The sequence below is a fragment of the Orcinus orca genome, chromosome 10 (assembly GCF_937001465.1).
Source record: "Orcinus orca chromosome 10, mOrcOrc1.1, whole genome shotgun sequence".
NCBI lineage: Eukaryota > Metazoa > Chordata > Mammalia > Artiodactyla > Delphinidae > Orcinus > Orcinus orca.
In genome coordinates, this window is record NC_064568.1 from 37804360 (window position 1) to 37822844 (window position 18485).

The window sequence follows — 18485 nt, forward strand, 5'->3', positions numbered from 1 at the left end:
TTTATTGAATACTGCCTCTGAGTCAGCCACCAGAGAGAACTCGCAGTGAAAGAAATAGCCATGGTCCGACGCCCTGGAGCACCATCTGGTGGCCAGAACCAACAATGGGCATGTAAAAGTGCCTGCTAATTATAAACTGAAATAAATAGCCAGAAAGAATCAATGGGGAAGCTGAGATGAAAAGTGAGTTGGGATGGGAGCTGAGGCTGCTCTGCATCAGATTCTCAAGGAAGGCCTAGCTGAACTGACTTAAATTGAACTCTGAAGGAGGAAGAGTATTCCAGACAGAGGTAACAGGCGCAAAAGCCCTGAAGCAAAAGCCACTTTAGGATGTATGAGGAAGCCAAGGGAAGCCCGTGGGGCTGGAACATATTGTAGAAGACAAGGGGGAGAGGGGGAAGAAATGAAGTCCCGAGGTAGGAGAGGGGACAAGAGCCTGATTCTGCAGAGTTGCTGGTAAGCTGCTTTGGACATAGTATTTTGAGGGCCAGAGGCAGCCAGATTCACACTCATGTGAGGAAGTAATGTCTCATATACACCTTTAAAAGACTCCTGGTGGGAATTCCCTGGCAGTCCAATGGTTAGGACTTAGGGCTCTCACTGCCGAGGGCCGAGGTTCAATCCCTGGTCGGGGAGCTAATATCCTACATGCCACGTGGCGTGGCCAAAAAAAAAAAAAAGACTCCTGGCTACTCAGGAAGGTCAAGGGTGGAAATGGGTCCAGTAAAAAGACCACAGCAGTTACCTCATGAGAGGTGATGGCAGCCTGGCCTAGGATGGAGAGAAGCTGTGAGCCCTGCGCAGTATTTCGGGTGTAGAGCCAACAAGGTGGAGCTGCGCGCGAGGAATACTGGAGCGAGGAGGCCACGGAGAGGAGCATCCGTGTGGGCGGAGAGGGAGCAGCTACAGGGAGAGCTGGTGGGGGGTGGGCCGACTTGACGTCCATCCGAGGAGGAAGCTAGAACGCAAGAGTCTGTAACTCAGGGAGACCCGTGGGCCGCAGCCAGTTGTGAGGGAGAAAGCTCCAGGAATCTAAGGAGGGTTGCTACCCGTAGCCTGGCAAGCAGGCAGACGCTGGCGTGACGGGACCCAGCGCGGGCCGCCAGCAGGGGCGGGACCCAGGCCGCAGTGCGCAGGCGTTGAGCTAACCGTTTCCATGGCGGCGAGGACTCACGCTCCGCAACCGCTCTACAACTGTAGGGCCCCAGACTTCGGGCCCGCAGGAGACCGTGGTCCCCAAGCGTGTCAGCATCCACATCTCAGCGCAGGCCGCTGCTCGCGGTGAGCCGAACCCCACCTTCCCGCTTCCTGTCCCTTGAGCCGACATGGGCGACCTGGAGTTGCTGCTGCCCGGGGAGGCTGACGTGCTAGTGCGGGGACTGCGCAGCTTCCAGCTGCGCGAGATGGGCTCCGGAGGGTGAGACAGCTGGATCCGGGGTCAGGTGGAGTCATGGGGTCAGAGTCCTTGAGTGGAGGAGTGTGGGCCTGACATTGGGGGGAGGGGTTGCCCGGCGTGGAGGGGCCCCTCGGTGGGGAGGTAAAGCTCTCCGAGACAGGGTTATATGGTCCTGAGCCACCTTGGACCCCGGTTAGGCTTCAGTAGGACCCAGCCCCCACACCCACTCCTACTGCACACATGTGCACCCACATGCACACACACCCTGTCTGGGCAGGTGGAACCAGCAGCACGAGAATCTCGAGAAGCTGAACATGCAGGCTATCCTTGATGCCACGGCCAGCCAGGGCGAGCCCATCCAGGAGCTGCTGGTCACCCATGGGAAGGTAGGTTGGAGTCACAGGCAGGGTTCCTGTCTTCTCACCACCCCCCATCCCCACCAGTCTACCCCTCAGGAACACCCTGGGTGCCTGCACTTCCCTCTGGCTGGCACCCCTGTCCTCCCCAAAGGAAAAGGAAAAGTGTGTTACACATTTGATTTTGCAGCCCTATGGGACAGGACCCTGGCATGCCAGGTGGGGTGTAGGATGTGAGTTGATTAGGGAGATAATCCTGGATCCTAGAACAGCCTAGGCTGTAGGCGGAGGGCCCAAGTTCTAAAGGCATTACTGAATAGACTGTCGGGCTAGAGGGGGGCACCCACTAAAGTGGGGTGGGACTTTGGCATAGAAGAAGGCAACCTTCCCAACATGAGAGAGAGGGAGTTAAAAACCAGGGATTGGCTTAACTGGAATGTGAGCCAGGAGGTGGCACCAGTAGCTGACCTGAAATATCACTTGACAGAAAGATTCCTCTGCAAGGAAAAGGTGGAGCGTCCTACTGGGGTGTGAGGTAGGAATAGGGCACTGTGAAGGGCCCTGAATAAGAGTGAGGCCAAGGGCTTCCCTGGTGGCACAGTGGTTGAGAGTCCGCCTGCCGACGCAGGGGACACGGGTTCGTGCCCCGGTTTGGGAAGATCCCACATGCCGCGGAGCGGCTAGGCCCGTGAGCCATGGCCGCTGAGTCTGCGCGTCCGGAGCCTGTGCTCCGCAACGGGAGAGGCCACAACAGTGAAAGGCCCGCGAGCCGCAAAAAAAAAAAAAAAAAAAAAAAAAGAGTGAAAGGACAGGGACGAGAGAGGGAATGAGCAGGAGGGCTGGCCTGAGAGGTACACTTGAATGGGGGAGGACCTGACAAGGGCTCAGGTGCAGGGGGAGCATGGCAGCCTGGGGACAAGGCAAGGGCCAGTAATAGGAAGCCTGGGGAATGCCCCCACAGAGATGTCGGAGGCAGCTGGAAATGAAGGTGCAGGAGAGAGATCGGGAAGGAATTCATGGAGCAGAGGAGAGTCTGGAGCCCAGGGGAGTTTGAGGAGGGCTGGGCTGGGCTGAGCCAGAGATGGGAGGGTTGCCAGGCTAAGTAGGCCCACCTCATCCCTGTCCTTCCCCTCCCCTTCAAAGATCCCGACGCTGGTGGTGGAGCTGATTGCAGTGGAGATGTGGAAGCAGAAGGTGTTCCCTGTGCTGTGCAGGCTGGAAGACTTCAAGCCCCCAAACACTTTTCCCATTTACATGGTGGTGAGCCATCGGTTCATACCCCTTCCCACCCCTTCAGAGGGCCCTGGACTAGAGAGAGTAGCTGGTAGCCCCTATCCCTCTCTCAGCAGCCCAGGGCCCTGTCCTCCTCTTTATCTGACAGTTACACCATGAGGCCTCCATCATCAACCTCCTGGAGACAGTATTCTTCCACAAGGTGAGGCACCAGCCCTGTCCATTGGCTAGCCTAGGCCGGGGTCTGGCAGCAAGGGGGGTTGTGTCTGTTTGGGAAGGGCATCAGAGGCAGAATGTTTCCCCTCCACCTGCCCCTCAGGAGGTGTGTGAGTCAGCAGAGGACACCATCTTGGACCTGGTGGACTACTGCCACCGCAAACTGACTCTGTTGGTCGCCCAGAGTGGCCATGGTGGCCCCCCTCAGGAGGAGGAGTCCCAGTATGGCACCCCCATGCAGGTGGGCTGAGGTTTCCGGGGGTTGGCAAGGGCTAGACCCAGGCTCCCCTAGCTTGAACACCATGTGCCCCACCCCAGGAGCTGCAGAAGCAGGCAGAGCTGATGGAATTTGAGATCGCACTAAAGGCCCTCTCAGTGCTGCGCTACATCACAGACTGTGTGGACAGGTGGGCTGTCCTGCTAAGCTGGGGCCTGCAGTGGAGGGCTGGTAGCCTGGGCCTGTAGCCTCAGCTCACCTCTCCATCCATGTCCCTAGCCTTTCCCTGAGCACCTTGAGCCGCATGCTCAGCACCCACAATCTGCCCTGTCTCCTGGTGGAACTGCTGGAGCACAGTCCCTGGAGCCGGCAGGAAGGCGGTAAGGTCCTCCTCCACCTGCCTAAGCCCCAGTTCACTGCTTCCAGGACATCCTCCAGGATTGATGGGGTGGGCAGCTTGCACACAGGCAGAAAACTTTGCCCCCTTGACCACAGAGAATACCAGGATGCCTCACCCAAAGTGGGCCTAGACCTGGACTCTGCAGCAGGCAGGGCCTGTGTGTCTACCACTGAGGACTCACCCTGCTCTGAAGTGAGCAGCGCCCCAGCATGGGCACATTCTGTGCCCAGAAAGTGGTCAGTCCCTAGCCCGCACAGCTGGCTCACTCACAGAGCATGCAACGCCTGCACACAGTATGCTGGTTCCTCTCCCCAGGCAAGCTGCAGCAATTTGAGAGCGGCCGTTGGCAGACAGTGTCCCCCTCGGAGCAGCAAAAGCTGAGCAAGTTGGATGGGCAGGTGTGGATCGCCCTGTACAATCTGCTGCTAAGCCCTGAGGCCCGGGCCCGCTACTGCCTCACAAGCTTTGCCAAAGGACAGCTACTCAAGGTAGGGAACTCCTCCCACACCAGTCACCACCGCCCCAGCACTGCCCCATGCCTCCCTTGATGGTTATTTTTGCCCACTCACCTCAGCCCCAGCCCTCTCTCCACACCTTGGGCCTCAGGTGACACAGCAGCTAGTAGGACATGGGTCCCACTGGCACCCTCAGCTCAGCCCAGCTCAGGCCCTCTTTGTTCCTCGACCCTCTGACCAGCACCGCTTCACACTGGCCTCCCCTGGACACTCTTGCAGCTTCGGGCCTTCCTCACAGACACACTGCTCGACCAGCTGCCCAACCTGGCAGACCTGAAGGGTTTCCTGGCCCACCTGGCCTTGACCGAAGCCCAGCCCCCTAAGAAGGACCTGGTGTTGGAACAGGTAGGCACTAGGAAGTTAGTTGTTCAGGACCACTGCCCACTTTACCAGCTCCTCCCTGCCACTCTCCACTTCTCTTCCCCAGATCCCAGAAATCTGGGAGCGGCTAGAGCGAGAGAACAGAGGTAAGTGGCAGGCTATTGCCAAGCATCAGCTGCGGCATGTATTCAGCCCCTCAGAGCAGGAACTGAGGCTGCAGGCACGAAGGTGAGGCCTGCTGAGCTGGCAGAAAGGGTAGAAGGGAGGCAGAAGACATGGATGTGGGTAGGGCTGCTCCCGTCCACCCACACACCAGGTCCAGCCAAGTTCTCCTGACCCTTTTCCCAGGTGGGCGGAGACCTACAGACTGGACGTGCTAGAGGCAGTGGCTCCAGAGCAGCCCCGCTGTGCCTACTGCAATGCAGAGGCCTCCAAGCGCTGCTCACGATGCCAGAATGAGTGGTATTGCAGCAGGTGAGGGTATCCTAGGACCTTGGACCCCTGAGTCCCACTGCCATACCTCTCATAGCACGGCATCCTCACCGGCCCATTTGCCTGCAGGGAGTGCCAAGTCAAGCACTGGGAGAAGCATGGAAAGGCTTGTGTCCCGGCAGCCCAGGGTGACAGAGCCAAGTGAAGGCTGCAGCTGCTGAGGGCCAAGCACCCATGCCATACAACCCCGTGCCCCTGAACCTCTGGATCTCAGTCCGGCCTCTGCAAGCGCCCCAGCCTCCCAGGTGGTGAGGATAGCAGACGGGAAGAGCTGCTGACCCATCTCCCCCAGCAAAGCGCTCTCCACTTCCTGCTCCACCCGGCGGGTAGGCTTAGGGTGCAGCCTCAGCAAGCTGGGGCAGGAGGCCTGGGCGGGGGGCAAGGATCGGATGTGAGGACCCTCTTCCTCCAGTACAGTAAAGCTAGCTTCCAGAAACACGCCTGTTTCCGCGTGGCCCTTTGAGGTCGTCGTGGTTGTTAGGGGGAGGGGAATTGCTCGCTAGATGAAGGGAGGATAGGAAACGGAGGGCGGGGACTCCGCGAGAGCAGCCCCTCGCTGAGCCCGCCGCCCCACTCCGCCTGCGGGCCGACACAGCCCGGGCGCCCAGGTTTCCATTGCGCCTCTCTCCTCCGCTCTCCCGCCGCTCTGCCTGAATCCCGGGGGCGGCACCGCATCGGGGCCCGCCCCGCTGCCCCGCCCGCCCTGCGCTCGCTTGAGCCCAGAGCCGGCGGGACTCCTGGCCCGACAGGGCCATGTCCGCTGAGCCTGAGCTCATTGAGCTGCGGGACCTGGCACCCGCGCGGTGCGCCGCCCCGGGCCGCACCCGGCTTGAGCGTGCCAACGCGCTGCGCATCGCGCCGGGCACAGCGCGCAACGCCGCAAGGCAGCTGGTCCCAGGCCGCGGCCACCGCTTCCAGCCCGCGGGGCCCACTACGCACACATGGTGCGACCTCTGTGGCGACTTCATCTGGGGCGTCGTGCGCAAGGGCCTGCAGTGCGCACGTGAGTAGCGGCCCTGTGCGCTGGCGGGAGACAAACGGGTGGCCAAGGGGCAGCACCGTCGCTGAGGGCCGTTGGGACGGAGCGGGTTGGCGGGTTCGGTTCCCACGGACAAGGTCCGTTACCTTTACCCCATAGCATAAGAGAGTGCGGGCCGATGGTTTATAACCTTGCCAAGCTCCACCTGTGTCTGGGACATAGGCAGAGGCTGTTGCCTGTGAATAACAAGGTGCTGCTGTCAATTTTAAAGGGTGCCTTGGCCCTTCTTGAGAAAGGCATTGTGCCTACCAGTCTCTGAGTTCATATTCCCCCACCCGTCCCTTCCCAAAGATTCACTCGCCAAGTCCTGCTGCAGAATCCTTGCCGTGAAGGGAATTTACTCACCTATGGGAGAAGGCCTGGAAAAAGTCAGAACCTTGGGTGGGCCCGCTGCAAGCAGGAGTTTTGAGTATTTAGCAGATACCTATTGCAAGTTCAGTCAACCAGGTGCTAAAACATGAAACACAGCCACACACTAGCTGGTGCTTCTGCCCTCCCAGGAATCACCAGCAAGCAGAGGTTGCTCTACCACTGGCTATATACCAGCTAGAATCACTTGGAATGCTTTTACAGCCCTCCAATGCTTGGACCCTACCACAGACCTGCTAATTCAATCACTGGGAGTGTACCAGCAATTTTTAAAAACAGATCCTTCTAATGTGCAGCCTGGGTTGAGAATCACTGCTCTGGCCCATTTAGGAACTTAAGGAAGGTGTCCCAAGCCTGTGTGTGCCTGGAGACCCTCTCATTTAGTACAGGAGTTTGTCCTTTATTCAGCTGGGAGGAGCACGGGAGTTGTGACAGAACACAAAGCATGAACAAGGGCTCGGATACAGCAGTGTTCCCAAGGAGAAATAAAGTGGCCATGGAAATGAAAAACAGGACAATTTGGGTGTGTGTCAGAGGCAGAAACAAGAGCGGAATCAAGGATGAGTTGGGGTGGTTTGGTTTGGTTTTGCCTCAACTGGGAGAATGGTAGCAACTTTTGGTGAGCTGAGGAACACTGGCAAGGGTAAGAGTGAGGAAAAGTGAAGAATTAAAAGGGGTAGGAAAGTGAGTTAAATTCTGGGCATGTTGGGTTGAAATGTTTATTAGACATCCAAATGAAGATAGTGACACATAGGATTTGATCTCAGTGGGGAGGTCAGTGATGGAAGCCTTGGATCTGGGGTAGGTCAGCGTACACAGAGAAGGGAAGCGATCAGAACTGAGCCTCGGACACTCCACCATTAGATCTAGAAGTTGAAACAGAACTAAAGGAGCTGAGCAGGAGCTGCAGGGGGGTGGGAGGAAAACCGGGGTAATGGGGGCCCCCGGGAGCAAGCATCAGACGATGCTGAGGAGGTGAAGACGGAGACGGGACCGCCGGATTCGGCGGTGCGCAGGAGTTTCCTGGAGGGAGGGGCAAGCCTGACCGGAATGGGTAGAGGGTGAAGGCGAGGAATTAAGAGTGTTTGTAGACCAGTGTTGGTAAGTTTTTGGTGTGAGGGGAGTAGAAACAAATGACAACTAGAGGGGGGCCACTGGGTTAAAAGTATTTAATTTTTTCCCTTCAAGTAAATGGGCGGAGGGAGGGACGCTGATGAGGAAGGGGGAAGTTCTGCCCTAGGCTCTAGAAATGCAACTGTTGAGCAGGCCTGGATCCCTAACCGCCTGAGGCCTTCCCGCCAGTTTCAAGACGCCGGGGGACCAACTCTAAGATCTGCGTAGCAGTGGGCGGTAACGGGGCCTGAAAAAAGGCCGATCATGCAGAACACCGCGAGCAACGGCCTTCACCCCGGGGCTTCGCTTCTGCCCTCGGGACGCTTCTCCGAGCTGGTGCTGGGGTTCCTCCGCCTCACGGCCAGCCCTCTCTGCAGATTGCAAGTTCACCTGCCACTACCGTTGCCGCGCGCTCGTCTGCCTAGACTGCTGCGGACCCCGGGACCTGGGCTGGGAACCGGCGCTGGAGCGGGACACGAATGTGGTGAGCGCGGGACCGGGGAGCTTACAGGCAAGGCAGGTATGCGCTGACGAGCGGGCCACACTGCAGGCGTTCCCTAGGGCCGCCTGGCGCTACGCGCAATGAACGTTCTGATAGCCGACTTCCTGGCGGCAGAGAGTAGCTAATTCTGCGCGCGGGCTCGAAGGGGTGCCGGTGGTGCTGACTCGGCCCTTACCGCCCGGAGCCACCGAGGCTCCGAGCTAGCACAATTTCCGCACTTTCCCACAGCCGCATCCGGTCTTGAGGCCACGCTGGTGCACATGCGCACACATTCCAACTAGTTTCCTGTGGGAGGTGGGGCCTGCGAGGCGGAGCTGAGCTGAGCTGCCAGAGCGATGAGATCATTCCTGGAGGCGAGGCGCGTGTGGCCCCGCCCTTCGACATTCGTCCTCCAACGAGATGAGAGCTAGATCCGCGCTGTCTACGTTTCAGTGTTAACGGTTGCGGCGCGGACACTGGTTCCGGCGCACGCGCACACGCGCCTGGGGCGGTGGTGGGAGGCTACGGGCGCACTGGAACCGGCGGGCGCGGCGATGGGCGAGGCGGACGCGGGGACTCCCTCTTTCGAGATGACCTGGAGTAGCACGACAAGCAGTGGTTACTGCAGCCAGGAGGACTCGGACTCAGAGCTCGAGCAGTACTTCACAGCGCGTACCTCACTGGCGCGCAGGCCGCGCCGGGATCAGGTGGGGGCCGGGGGTTGCGGGAAGCGGGCTGGGGGCGGTCGCTGGGACCCCGCTCCTCCCCAGTAAGTTGCCTGGTCGAGAACTTGTGGGCAGCCCTTGGGTCGAGTTGCCTGCCGTGAGCGTGGGCCAGCCCTCGGAACCGTGTGTTGGGCTTTCAGCGCGTCGGTACTGAGAGCTGAGGCCTTGCTGTTTCTGTCACAGACCGGTTGAACCAGGGGAAGCAGCTAAGTGGCATGGGGTAGACCAGGGACAGGCATTATCCACCGATTACTAAGGCTGACTGCGCAGTCTAGACTAACACCTCTATTTCCGCGTGCGAGCGCTCCCACCCCCTCTCTGGGGGACCAGGAGGAAGTGGAGGGGGAGGAGTCCTCGCCGGGAATTGAGAAGGGTGTTTAGGAGAGAGGCAAGGGAAGGTCCAGGCCCCTCCGTTTGCACTCCTGGATGGAGGCAGCGTGGTCCCCATCTCTTGCCGGTCCTGGCCTGTCCCCAGCTACTGGACTGTGGAAGATTCTGAGCCTCCCCTCCTCTGCAGTGGACCAGGAGTGCTCGCTTGGGCAGCATATATAGTAAAGTTAGAGCGGACCTGGAGAAAGGGGATCTGGGAATGGATGGGAAGGAAGCCTTGTTCTGGACTGTAAGCATCCAGGAGCACTTTATCCACAAGAGGTGGGGAAGGCTAGATTGTAAAATGCCCTGAGAGGGGTCAAGAGAGATAGGGGTTACTAATCCAGGACTATAAATTGCAGTGCTGGAGCAGCTGTGCCTCTCGGAGTCTCCCAGGTGTCCCCATCATCAGAGACCTCTGTGATGTGTGTCATGAGTGTGGCCGCCAGGCTCAGATCACTGTTCCGGAGATGGTACACCTCAGAAGAGCACCCTGGTCAGGGCATCGGGAAAGAGAGATGGGGACCATGAAGTAAAGTTCAGTATACCTGGCAGCAGTGGGGCAGAACTCCTTACATGAGTCAAGAAAAGGGAGTTGTGGATAACTCTTTAGGGGAAAATTCTATACCTGGAAAGCTGAGCCCAGAGTTTGGGTACAAGGTTTGAGTGTAGATCCCTGGGACTGTCCGTGTGTCACTCAGGCCTGAGCCATCTTCCATTGTGGAAAGGTGAGAAAACCACAAGACACTAACCAATTGAAAAGGAGGCTGGGGCGTCCCAAGTTGTATGTAAAATAAAACCATCAGTCACTATGGACAGTGGCAGAGTAGAAGGTGGGTGGCTATAGTGTCGCAGAAGGGAAATTCCATGGTATCCCTCTGGGACAGCTGTTGGAATCCTCCTCTAGCAGTCAGCTTCGGAAAATGGAAAAAGATACTCTTCCTCCTCTAGAATCCTGGGAGGACAGTGCAGTACCTCCAGTCCAAGTCCCTTGTTTTATGAATAAAGATACTGAGGGAGGTTCACCTGGAGAAGGGAAGGGGCTGGAACTGAGGTCACTGCATCCCAGCTCAGGGCTCCTGGATAACCCAGGAAGGGAAGAGGAAGGACCCAGGCTAGAGCTCAGAGCCATCACAAGGAAGGGGAATGAGTTAATGCCATCTCTTTGATCACCCTGTTGTGTAAGTAGAATTCTCTTCCTTTTTGCCCTGGTACTAGTCTGCTCAGCTTTCCTCCTGCCCCTAGCACCCCTTCCATCCTGACACTCCTTCCCACTGGGGTACTTCTTCCTGTCTCAGGCCCTCTCCTTGGGCCTGAACAAACACATCCACCCTTTATTCCCAACCTCCAGCCCTTATTTTACCTCCCAGATCCCTTGTTTTCCAGGGTCCAGACCATTTGTTCTTACTAGTCCTACAGGGTTTCCCACTGTCTCCAACAAGGTTTCTGCTAGAGTTTTTTTGTTTTCTTTTGTTTTCAATATTTACTTGTTTATTTATTTGGTTGCTCCAGGTCTTAGTTGTGGCACGCAGGATCTCCGTTGCAGCATGCGGTATCTTTTAGTTGCAGCATGCAGGATCTAGTTCCCTGACCAGGGATGGAACTTGAGCCCCCTGCATTGGGAACGTGGGGTCTTAACCACTGGACCACCAGGGAAGTCCCTAGAGTTTTCACTTCTCAATGCTCTTTTCCATCTAGGAGACTTTTGGAAACTTGGGGAAGCAAATAGGGTGCAGTTCCCACCCCTCCCCCAGTCTCAGTCCTCAGTGCCATGTACTTGCTGGCCACTGAACAGCAGCAGGTTCTAGATAAAGAGCATACTGCTAAAAGGCTGTGGACTCTACCCTACCCCCTCATCTGTCCTTCCTGTTGTCCCCTTGAGATGGTTTAAGCTTAGGGCGCTCCAAGGCAGTAGTCAGGAAGAAGCCTGGCTGTCCTGGGCTCAGAGCTGAGCACAAGGTTAAGCTTATTCTGCAGGAGACCCTCTGATGGGAGCTCCCCTGGGACAAGGCATTGGTCAGTGATGATCTCAGCTGTGTCTGTGACACTCTCATTCCTACTAGGGCCTATCTGATGTCAACAGGAGGTAAGGGTGATGCAATGGGACCAAGGGAGTTTGGCAGAAGCCCTGGCCCATACTCCACCCTTCAGACAAGAATCCAGTCCCTGGAGGAACAGAGGAAGGGCTGAGTGGTAAAGCTAACACCTTTGGGCTAAACCTCTAGACAGCAGAGAGGAGGTACATAAGCCTCCCTGTTTGGCAGTTGTGGGACAGGCTTTACTAGGAGGCTGCCCATGCCAACTTCTGGCAGATTGGAGCCTGGCCTGAAGCTGCCTTTTGTGCAGATTGGGTCAAGATCAAATGGCATGTCATAGTGGATTCCTCACTATGTCTGAGACATGCAGGGCTGGCCCAAGTCCCCCACCAAGGAGGTTAAGGTTGTAGATGTTGCCCTTCTCCTCCTGCCCACTGGTGGCTGGGCTCCTGGTGTGTACCATTCCCCATACTTCTCACCCTGCAGTGGGCCATGGCCAGGGCAGACTGGCAAAGTGGACTGTCTTCTCCAGGGTACACCCTGACCCCATCCAACTAGGGTGCTGGGATCAAGCTGTTCCTTTTCAGAGTCCCCAATCTTTTCCTGGCTCCTAGCCTTGTGTTTTTCGTTGCCTTGGTTTTAAGGTATCCTTAGGGCCTCACCCAGTGCTGAGGAGGCTCCAGGCAGGTGGCAGAGAAGCCAAATGATTCTGCCTTGGCTGTCTCCATCCATAGCATGCAGAACCAAGGGCAGTGATGGGTTCTTCTCATCAGGCCTCAAACTTTGTTGTCAGTTTCCAAAGGCTTCCCACAGGCCATTTTTCAGAGTGGTCCACCCAGGGCTTACCTCCTTGCCCGTGACATGCATTGCAGAGGAATGGGTTTCATAAGGATCCTATGTCCATGCTTGCCCATCTTTCAGGATGAGCCCGTGGAGTGGGAGACACCTGACCTTTCTCAGGCTGAGATTGAGCAGAAGATCAAGGAGTACAATGGCCAGATCAACAGCAACTTGTTCATGAGCCTGGTGAGTTGACAGCCTGTTTTGGAGAGAGACAGGAACCCAACTGTTTGCCTGATGCCCAAAGGGTCACAGCTGAGGTATTCTTGGGTAGACCCTAGCAGTGATTTATTCACACCCAGCCTAGCCCCAAGTGGACTGGTAGTGCCCAAGTCTGTTCCATCTCATCTGGCATCTAGTCATGGTTTGGTTTCTCCTCTTTAGAACAAGGATGGCTCCTACACAGGCTTCATCAAGGTTCAACTGAAGCTGGTGCGCCCTGTCTCAGTTCCCGCCAGCAAGAAGCCACCCTCCTTGCAGGATGCCCGGCGGGGCCCAGGGCGGGGTACAGCTGTGAAACGCCGCACCTCCTTCTACCTGCCCAAGGATGCTGTCAAGCACCTGCATGTCTTGTCACGCACACGGGCACGCGAGGTCATCGAGGCCCTGCTGCGCAAGTTCTTGGTGGTGGATGACCCCCGCAAGTTTGCACTTTTTGAGCGGGCTGAGCGCCATGGCCAAGGTGGGCTTCCCACCCCACCCCACCATGTGTGAGGGTATATATGCATGTGCCTGTGCACGTAGGAGCTGAGGGGGCTGGGTCTGCCTCTAATCAAACACTCCCTTCCCCCTGCCTGGCTCTCAGTGTACCTCCGGAAGCTGTCAGATGATGAGCAGCCCCTACGGCTACGGCTCCTTGCAGGGCCCAGTGAGAAGGCCCTAAGCTTTGTCCTGAAGGAGAATGACTCTGGGGAGGTGAACGTGAGTAACAGCCCTCCTTAGTTTCTTGGTTGTGACTGGGCAGGACTGGTGGGTTGCAGGCTTGAAAGAGGAATAGGGCTGCAGACAAGCCCTGCAAAGCCTCTCCAGGAATACATGAGCCTTATAGCTAAAGTGAAGGCTTCCAGGAAACTCATGCCAAGGTCTAGGGCTTGTCCCAAGAAGCCAGGAAGAACTGTCTTGGCGCACTGCTCTTTCCTATTGTGGAAAGTCCTCAGGAGATGCAGGAGTCCATCTGACGGCATTCTGATCTCAGACCAGGTCAAAGCCACACAGATGGGCATGGGACAACATGCAGGCACCCGCTTCAGGCATTAGAACCTTTTACCTGGAAGCTGTACAGCTCCAAGGTAGTGCATCTGCAGAGTGAGATCAAACTCAGAGAGAGTGGGCATGACCTGTTCAAAAGTAACTAGGGAATGTTTGGTTTGGTTGCCTGTCCACGAGATGACTGCCCTACTTTGTGTGGCCCATCTTCTATATGGATTGTTGTTGGGAATCCTAACACAGACCATTCAGGCAAGAACCTGACATTAGAAAGCCCCATCCTAGTTGTGTGATCGGGATGCACTGGTGTTCTTTGGGGAGAGCCTGCTGGTTTGGCAGTGGCCTGCTGTAGCCTGTGTCTCCCTTCTCCCCCTACAGTGGGATGCTTTCAGCATGCCTGAGCTACACAACTTCCTACGCATCCTGCAGCGGGAGGAAGAGGAACATCTCCGCCAGATCCTGCAGAAGTACTCGTATTGCCGCCAGAAGATCCAGGAAGCCCTGCATGCCTGCCCCCTGGGGTGACCTCTCGTACCCCTGGGTGGAAGGAGGAGAGTAGGCAGCGCCAAGGGCGTGCCGTGTGAGTGTGCAAAGGGCCATGTGGCCCGAGGAATGAGTGTGCATGGAGGCCCTCTCTTGCTGGGGGAATGAGCCCAGAGAACAGCGAAGGAGCTGGCCCCCTGTGTCCACCAGTGGGTGTAGCAGAGCATGGCTCTACATCCTTCTGCCCTTTGTGTACTGGGTCATGGTGGGCCAGGGTTGCCCTGGGAAGCTGCTCCAAGCTTGCAGCAGGGGTAGAGGAGACAGAAGTCTCCTTAATTTGTGTCTCAGATATGAGAATCTTGGAGACCCTACAAACAGAATAGGGTCATGTTTGCAGGGATGAGGGCCCTCACCTATGGTGAAAGGTTGTGTGTTTCGGGTCTTGGATGGGGTCTCAGGACAGTCCTATCAGAACCGAGGGTGGGTGTTTAAGGTAAGACAGGCATCAAGAAAGAGTCTAGGGTTCCCTCTACAGCACCCTCTGGCTCCTCACACACCCTGGGGTCAGGGAGTGCTGGCTCATGGTGCAACAACAGTGCCTCTGCCTCCTCCAAGGAGGATGTCCCTGTGCCAGGGTCTGTGTGAGTGTGGGCACTGTCCCAGGTCTGTGCCTTGTTTGCCAGTCAAAGCCAGGGTCTTTCCCTTGGGTATTTTTGATGATGTGTGCGAATGTATGTAATATTTTGTGGCCTCAGTTGAATGCCTCCTGTGGGGGAAGGGGTGGGGGTGACAGTCATCAGGGCCTGGGGTCTGAGAGAATTGGCTAAATAAAGATTTAAGAATTCTCCTGCTTTTGGATTCTTTATTATGGGCCCTCATCTGCAGTTGCCCCTCATGCCAGTGGCTGCCGAGGTTGATGGACAGGCTCAGAGCACCTTTTCAAGTGGGACCATGGGACAAATTTGTGAAGGATGTGGTGTATGGATATGTACTGAGTCATCACTCAAACCCCGGGGCTCAGGTCGTGGTGGGGGAAAGAACATCGGCTGCAGCCAGAGCTTAGGGAAACCACACACTCCAAGCTGTGGAAGGCGCTTCACCAAATATTGAGATAACTACTGTGGATCAGACACTGCTCATGGCACCGAAGGTACAGATATGTTAACTCCTGCCTTCATGAAGCATGGCTTCTGGTGGATCTGGAAAGAATTCTGAATTTGAAGTTCTTCAGCCCTGAATGTAGATATACAACTACATTAAGCCAATTCCTTAATTTTCCTTAGGTTCAGTTTCTTTGCCACGTGCCACAGTGGGGATCGTAAAAACGGTGTGGGGATAGAATGAGGGCAGACGGGCACTGCCCAAACTGGCCTAGGGTCAGGCCCTAAAGTGCTGCTTTGGTTGGGTAGGCTCGCTGAGCCTGACCTCTGGGGGTCGGGGACTTCGGAGCCGCAGTACAAGCCGAAGAAACCAGATGGAGGACACAGCCACCGCTTTCCAGACTGTGAGCTGCCCCAGCTGGAGAGGGCGTGGCCTGCTGGGACCTGACGTCTCGCACTGCATGCTGGGATACCTAGCATCTGAGGGCAGCTATTAGCCCAGCCCCGCGGACCGACGAGAGAAGCAGCCAATCAGAGGCAGGAGCATACGCAGTGTTCGGAAGCGGAAGTGAGGTTTCCGTGGAGACAGCGGAGCCTGCGGAAGGCGGCGGCGGCGGCACCTGCGAGCGGAGGCCTAGGCGGGGCATGGCGGCGCGGACGGTCCTGTGAGAGCGAAGCTGCCGCAGGGCCCGCCATGCGCCGGCGGCCCTGACATGGGCGCCAGCGGCTCCAAAGCTCGGGGCCTGTGGCCCTTCGCCTCGGCGGCGGGGGGCGGCGGCCCGGAGGCGGCTGTCGCTGAGCAAGCTTTGGTGCGACCGCGAGGCCGAGTCGTGCCCCCCTTCGTATTCACGCGCCGCGGGTAAGGGCGTGGGGTTCCGCCCCCGGGAGGACAGACGGGCGGCTGGGTGCCCCGCGTCATGGGGCGCTCCCGCCGCTGTACCCCCTACACCCGAGTCAGGACGGTTCCCATATTTCAGGCTCCCAGAGGAACAAGGGGTGGGGAAAGCCGAGCAGTCGGTTCCTGGCGGCCTGGCTGCTCTGAAGGTCTCCCGAGGAGAAGAGTGGGCCTGAGGCTTGTCCCTGGGCAGGCCCTCCTCACGGTGAAGCTAAGATAGGGCCTCCCTGAGACTTCAGAACCTCTTCCTTTCATCCCATCCATCCCAGCCTGCAAGCTGAAGGCTCCTATCCTCCCTCACCTCCAGTTCTCTCTCGGGGAGAATGACCCTCCGTTTTGTCTGTTTACGTTCCCCACAGTGGTGGGGTTGGACCTCTCTGGGTAGTGGCCGGGAAAGCAGGACTGGCCCCCAGCGTTGGGGATGGGGCCTGGGGAAAAAGACCCTCACCCAGGTATGTTTCCCAGATCTGGAGCACTGACCTCCCCCCTCCCCCAAGCGGCCCAGACAGGAGCATTCGATTGGCCTCGCTGTGATGGGCCCTGGGGAGTGACACTCAGGTGATGCTGGAGATTTGGCTGTAGATACTAGGGGGACCCCAACAGTGGCAGTTTGGCTGCATCAACCACCTGGATGGGGGAGGATGCAGGCTTTTTCCCTTTAGGCTCCCTCCTAGCTCAGGCATCTGCTATCTCAGGCTTTGGCCCTGGGCCAGCAGTGTCTTCTGGAGTGAGACCAACATGCCCAGGCCACCATCCTGCCCACTCTAGAAGCCCTGGGTGAAGGCAAGGGCCTGATGGAACGGCTACTCTTGCTGAACAAACCAGTGATTTTTTGGTATGGCCTCTCTTCTCATAATCTGACAGAGTAGCACTGGCCACCACCCCACTCCCCACTTCCTTTTGGTATACCCCAGATACTAAGCAAGGGATTCTCCAGGCATACTAATCTCCCTTCCTCCCACCAACGTTGTTCCTCCCCATTTGGGGGAGGGCATACTTCCCCGTGGTCTGTGGCATTTGCCATGACTAGGTTGGGGCTCCAGCCCAGCCCGTTCCCCTCTCCCTCTGCACAGCTCCATGTTCTATGACGAGGATGGGGATCTGGCTCACGAGTTCTATGAGGAGACAATCGTCACCAAGAACGGGCAGAAGCGGGCCAAGCTGAGGCGGGTACATAAGAACCTGATTCCTCAGGTGAGGGGCTGGGCAGTGGTCATAGAGCCTATGTTGATTGTGTGGAGGTAGACCCAGATGGGGTCTGCTCTTATGGTGGGGGCTCTTGGGGGAGGAGCTGGGAGGAACAGGAAGGCTTCCTGGAGTAGGGGCCCTGAGCTGGCCCTCACTAGCCTCTGTTTCCATGGCAGGGCATCGTGAAGCTGGATCCCCCCCGCATCCACGTGGATTTCCCTGTGATCCTCTATGAGGTGTGAGCCTGGGGGGTGGCAGGCATAAACACCCCCTGCCCCAGCAAGAAACCCCCAGGCTCAAGGTGTGGCTTCCACTGAGGAACCTAGGCTGGGGCCACAACCGTGAATAAACTCCACTGGCCCGGAACCTTCAACTGTGAGCAGGGCAGTCCTACAATGCTGGTTGGGTGTTGGTTTGTATGTGGACAAGAGGTGGCTGGTGGCTGGCAAGGGCTGATGGCGGAGTTACCAGTCCACCTTTCCCAGCAATCCCTACAAGGAGCATGGCAGGGCATATGCTGTTCAGGAATGCCTGGTTCCTGTGCCCTTGCCTGGCCTGCATTCTTCCAAGCTTGCCTAGGGCCCAGCCCTGCTGGAGGCTACAGCACTTTACAAGTAAGGTCTGCCTTTTTCCAGCCCCAGGGCTGTGGGAGCTGTACACAAGTGGGAACTTCCTTTCCCTCACTTCCTTCACCCTCTCGTTGGAGCATTTCAGCCGTTTGCTACCTCGATTCCTCCTGTGTTGGACAGAAGCTGGGGGCAGAACAAGCCTGATTCTTCCTGCCTACCTGCCCATCTGTTCCCACCCCCAGATGGATGGACAGTTTGCTGGCTGTTAATAGGTGTGGGAGGTTTCTCCCTCTACCCCGGGCTGGGCTGATCCCTCCCCACTGCAACTAGTTGTTGACCCCTACCCCAACTGAGAGGGCATAGGATGGGGATCAGGAAGGGCTCTGGATGCCTGTGCCTATGGGGTGTTGCCACATCCCACCTACTGTGTCTAATCCCCCTTGCCCTTACACATCCACCACCCTGTGATAAGGGACAGCACCCTGTGGCTGGTGCCAGTAGCTCTGAGGAGCCCACCACCCATTCCCCTACAGTATACCCATCCCTTCAGGATCAGTAAGAGAAAAGTACTGGAGCCCTGGGTAGGGACAGAAAGGAGAGAACAATCATAAAGGAATACTTAAAATGTGAAAGCTTGTAAATAGTCTAGTCCATGATGTTGGGGCAGAGTCTGATTTCTACATAAAAATGACTTTTTTTTTTTTTAATTCCTTACTGTGCAAACTCTGTTCTTCAAGCGTGTGAGAAATGGCTTGGGGAGGGTAGCCCTCAATCTAGGAAGGCTGTTGTGTTATTTGTTCAATAAAATTATTTGTAGACCCTGCATACAAGAATGACATCTCTGAGGCTTGATACCCAGTATCTAGACCACCACCTGGGCATAGTAGGTGGGCCTGGGTGGGGGACTCTTGTTGCCCACATCTCCA

The 18485-nt window shown here is 57.0% G+C and overlaps 3 protein-coding genes across 11 annotated transcripts; all 3 read left to right on the forward strand.

The window, feature by feature from the left end:
* Positions 1-148: 148 nt before the first annotated feature.
* On the forward strand, positions 149-5585 carry ZMYND10 (zinc finger MYND-type containing 10). 4 transcript variants are annotated; one of them, XM_004267840.3, is made up of 12 exons: positions 149-1417; positions 1674-1782; positions 2896-3012; positions 3134-3187; positions 3305-3442; positions 3520-3608; positions 3698-3798; positions 4134-4306; positions 4553-4678; positions 4761-4882; positions 5003-5128; positions 5216-5585. In XM_004267840.3, the coding sequence occupies exons 1-12, from the start codon at positions 1326-1328 to the stop codon at positions 5289-5291; spliced, it is 1323 nt and encodes a 440-aa protein (XP_004267888.1). In that variant the 5' UTR covers positions 149-1325; the 3' UTR covers positions 5292-5585. The 4 variants fall into 4 exon arrangements, with proteins under 4 accessions (XP_004267888.1, XP_033280335.1, XP_033280337.1 ...); XM_033424444.2 differs by having other exon boundaries at positions 149-1281; XM_033424446.2 differs by lacking the exon at positions 5003-5128 and having other exon boundaries at positions 149-1281; positions 5184-5585.
* Positions 5586-5709: 124 nt separating this feature from the next.
* RASSF1 (Ras association domain family member 1) lies at positions 5710-14648 on the forward strand. Of its 5 annotated transcripts, none has more exons than XM_004267836.3 (6): positions 5710-6149; positions 8045-8151; positions 12200-12304; positions 12503-12800; positions 12924-13039; positions 13703-14648. In XM_004267836.3, the coding sequence occupies exons 1-6, from the start codon at positions 5900-5902 to the stop codon at positions 13847-13849; spliced, it is 1023 nt and encodes a 340-aa protein (XP_004267884.1). In that variant the 5' UTR covers positions 5710-5899; the 3' UTR covers positions 13850-14648. The 5 variants fall into 5 exon arrangements, with proteins under 5 accessions (XP_004267884.1, XP_049571402.1, XP_004267885.1 ...); XM_049715445.1 differs by lacking the exon at positions 5710-6149 and adding an exon at positions 7638-7655; XM_004267837.4 differs by lacking the exons at positions 5710-6149; positions 8045-8151 and adding an exon at positions 8161-8855.
* An 815-nt stretch (positions 14649-15463) lies between these two features.
* Positions 15464-18382, forward strand: TUSC2 (tumor suppressor 2, mitochondrial calcium regulator). Of its 2 annotated transcripts, XM_033424454.2 has the most exons (4): positions 15464-15766; positions 16162-16254; positions 16876-16996; positions 17167-18382. In XM_033424454.2, the coding sequence occupies exons 1-4, from the start codon at positions 15621-15623 to the stop codon at positions 17230-17232; spliced, it is 426 nt and encodes a 141-aa protein (XP_033280345.1). In that variant the 5' UTR covers positions 15464-15620; the 3' UTR covers positions 17233-18382. The 2 variants fall into 2 exon arrangements, with proteins under 2 accessions (XP_033280345.1, XP_004267883.1); XM_004267835.4 differs by lacking the exon at positions 16162-16254 and having other exon boundaries at positions 15469-15766.
* Positions 18383-18485: the final 103 nt, after the last annotated feature.

Excerpts from the sequence above, each read along its gene's own strand:
- ZMYND10 (XM_033424444.2), top strand. The coding sequence starts at position 1,157 with ATGGCGGCGAGGACTCACGCTCCGCAACCGCTCTACAACTGTAGGGCC. Across the intron at positions 3,443-3,519 it reads AGTATGGCACCCCCATGCAG|GAGCTGCAGAAGCAGGCAGA; the intron begins GTGGGCTGAGGT and ends GCCCCACCCCAG. Across the intron at positions 3,609-3,697 it reads ATCACAGACTGTGTGGACAG|CCTTTCCCTGAGCACCTTGA; the intron begins GTGGGCTGTCCT and ends CCATGTCCCTAG.
- TUSC2 (XM_033424454.2), top strand. The coding sequence starts at position 15,621 with ATGGGCGCCAGCGGCTCCAAAGCTCGGGGCCTGTGGCCCTTCGCCTCG. Across the intron at positions 15,767-16,161 it reads TTCGTATTCACGCGCCGCGG|TGGTGGGGTTGGACCTCTCT; the intron begins GTAAGGGCGTGG and ends CGTTCCCCACAG. Across the intron at positions 16,997-17,166 it reads ATAAGAACCTGATTCCTCAG|GGCATCGTGAAGCTGGATCC; the intron begins GTGAGGGGCTGG and ends TTTCCATGGCAG.
- RASSF1 (XM_004267836.3), top strand. The coding sequence starts at position 5,900 with ATGTCCGCTGAGCCTGAGCTCATTGAGCTGCGGGACCTGGCACCCGCG. Across the intron at positions 8,152-12,199 it reads TGGAGCGGGACACGAATGTG|GATGAGCCCGTGGAGTGGGA; the intron begins GTGAGCGCGGGA and ends CCCATCTTTCAG. Across the intron at positions 12,305-12,502 it reads GCAACTTGTTCATGAGCCTG|AACAAGGATGGCTCCTACAC; the intron begins GTGAGTTGACAG and ends TCTCCTCTTTAG.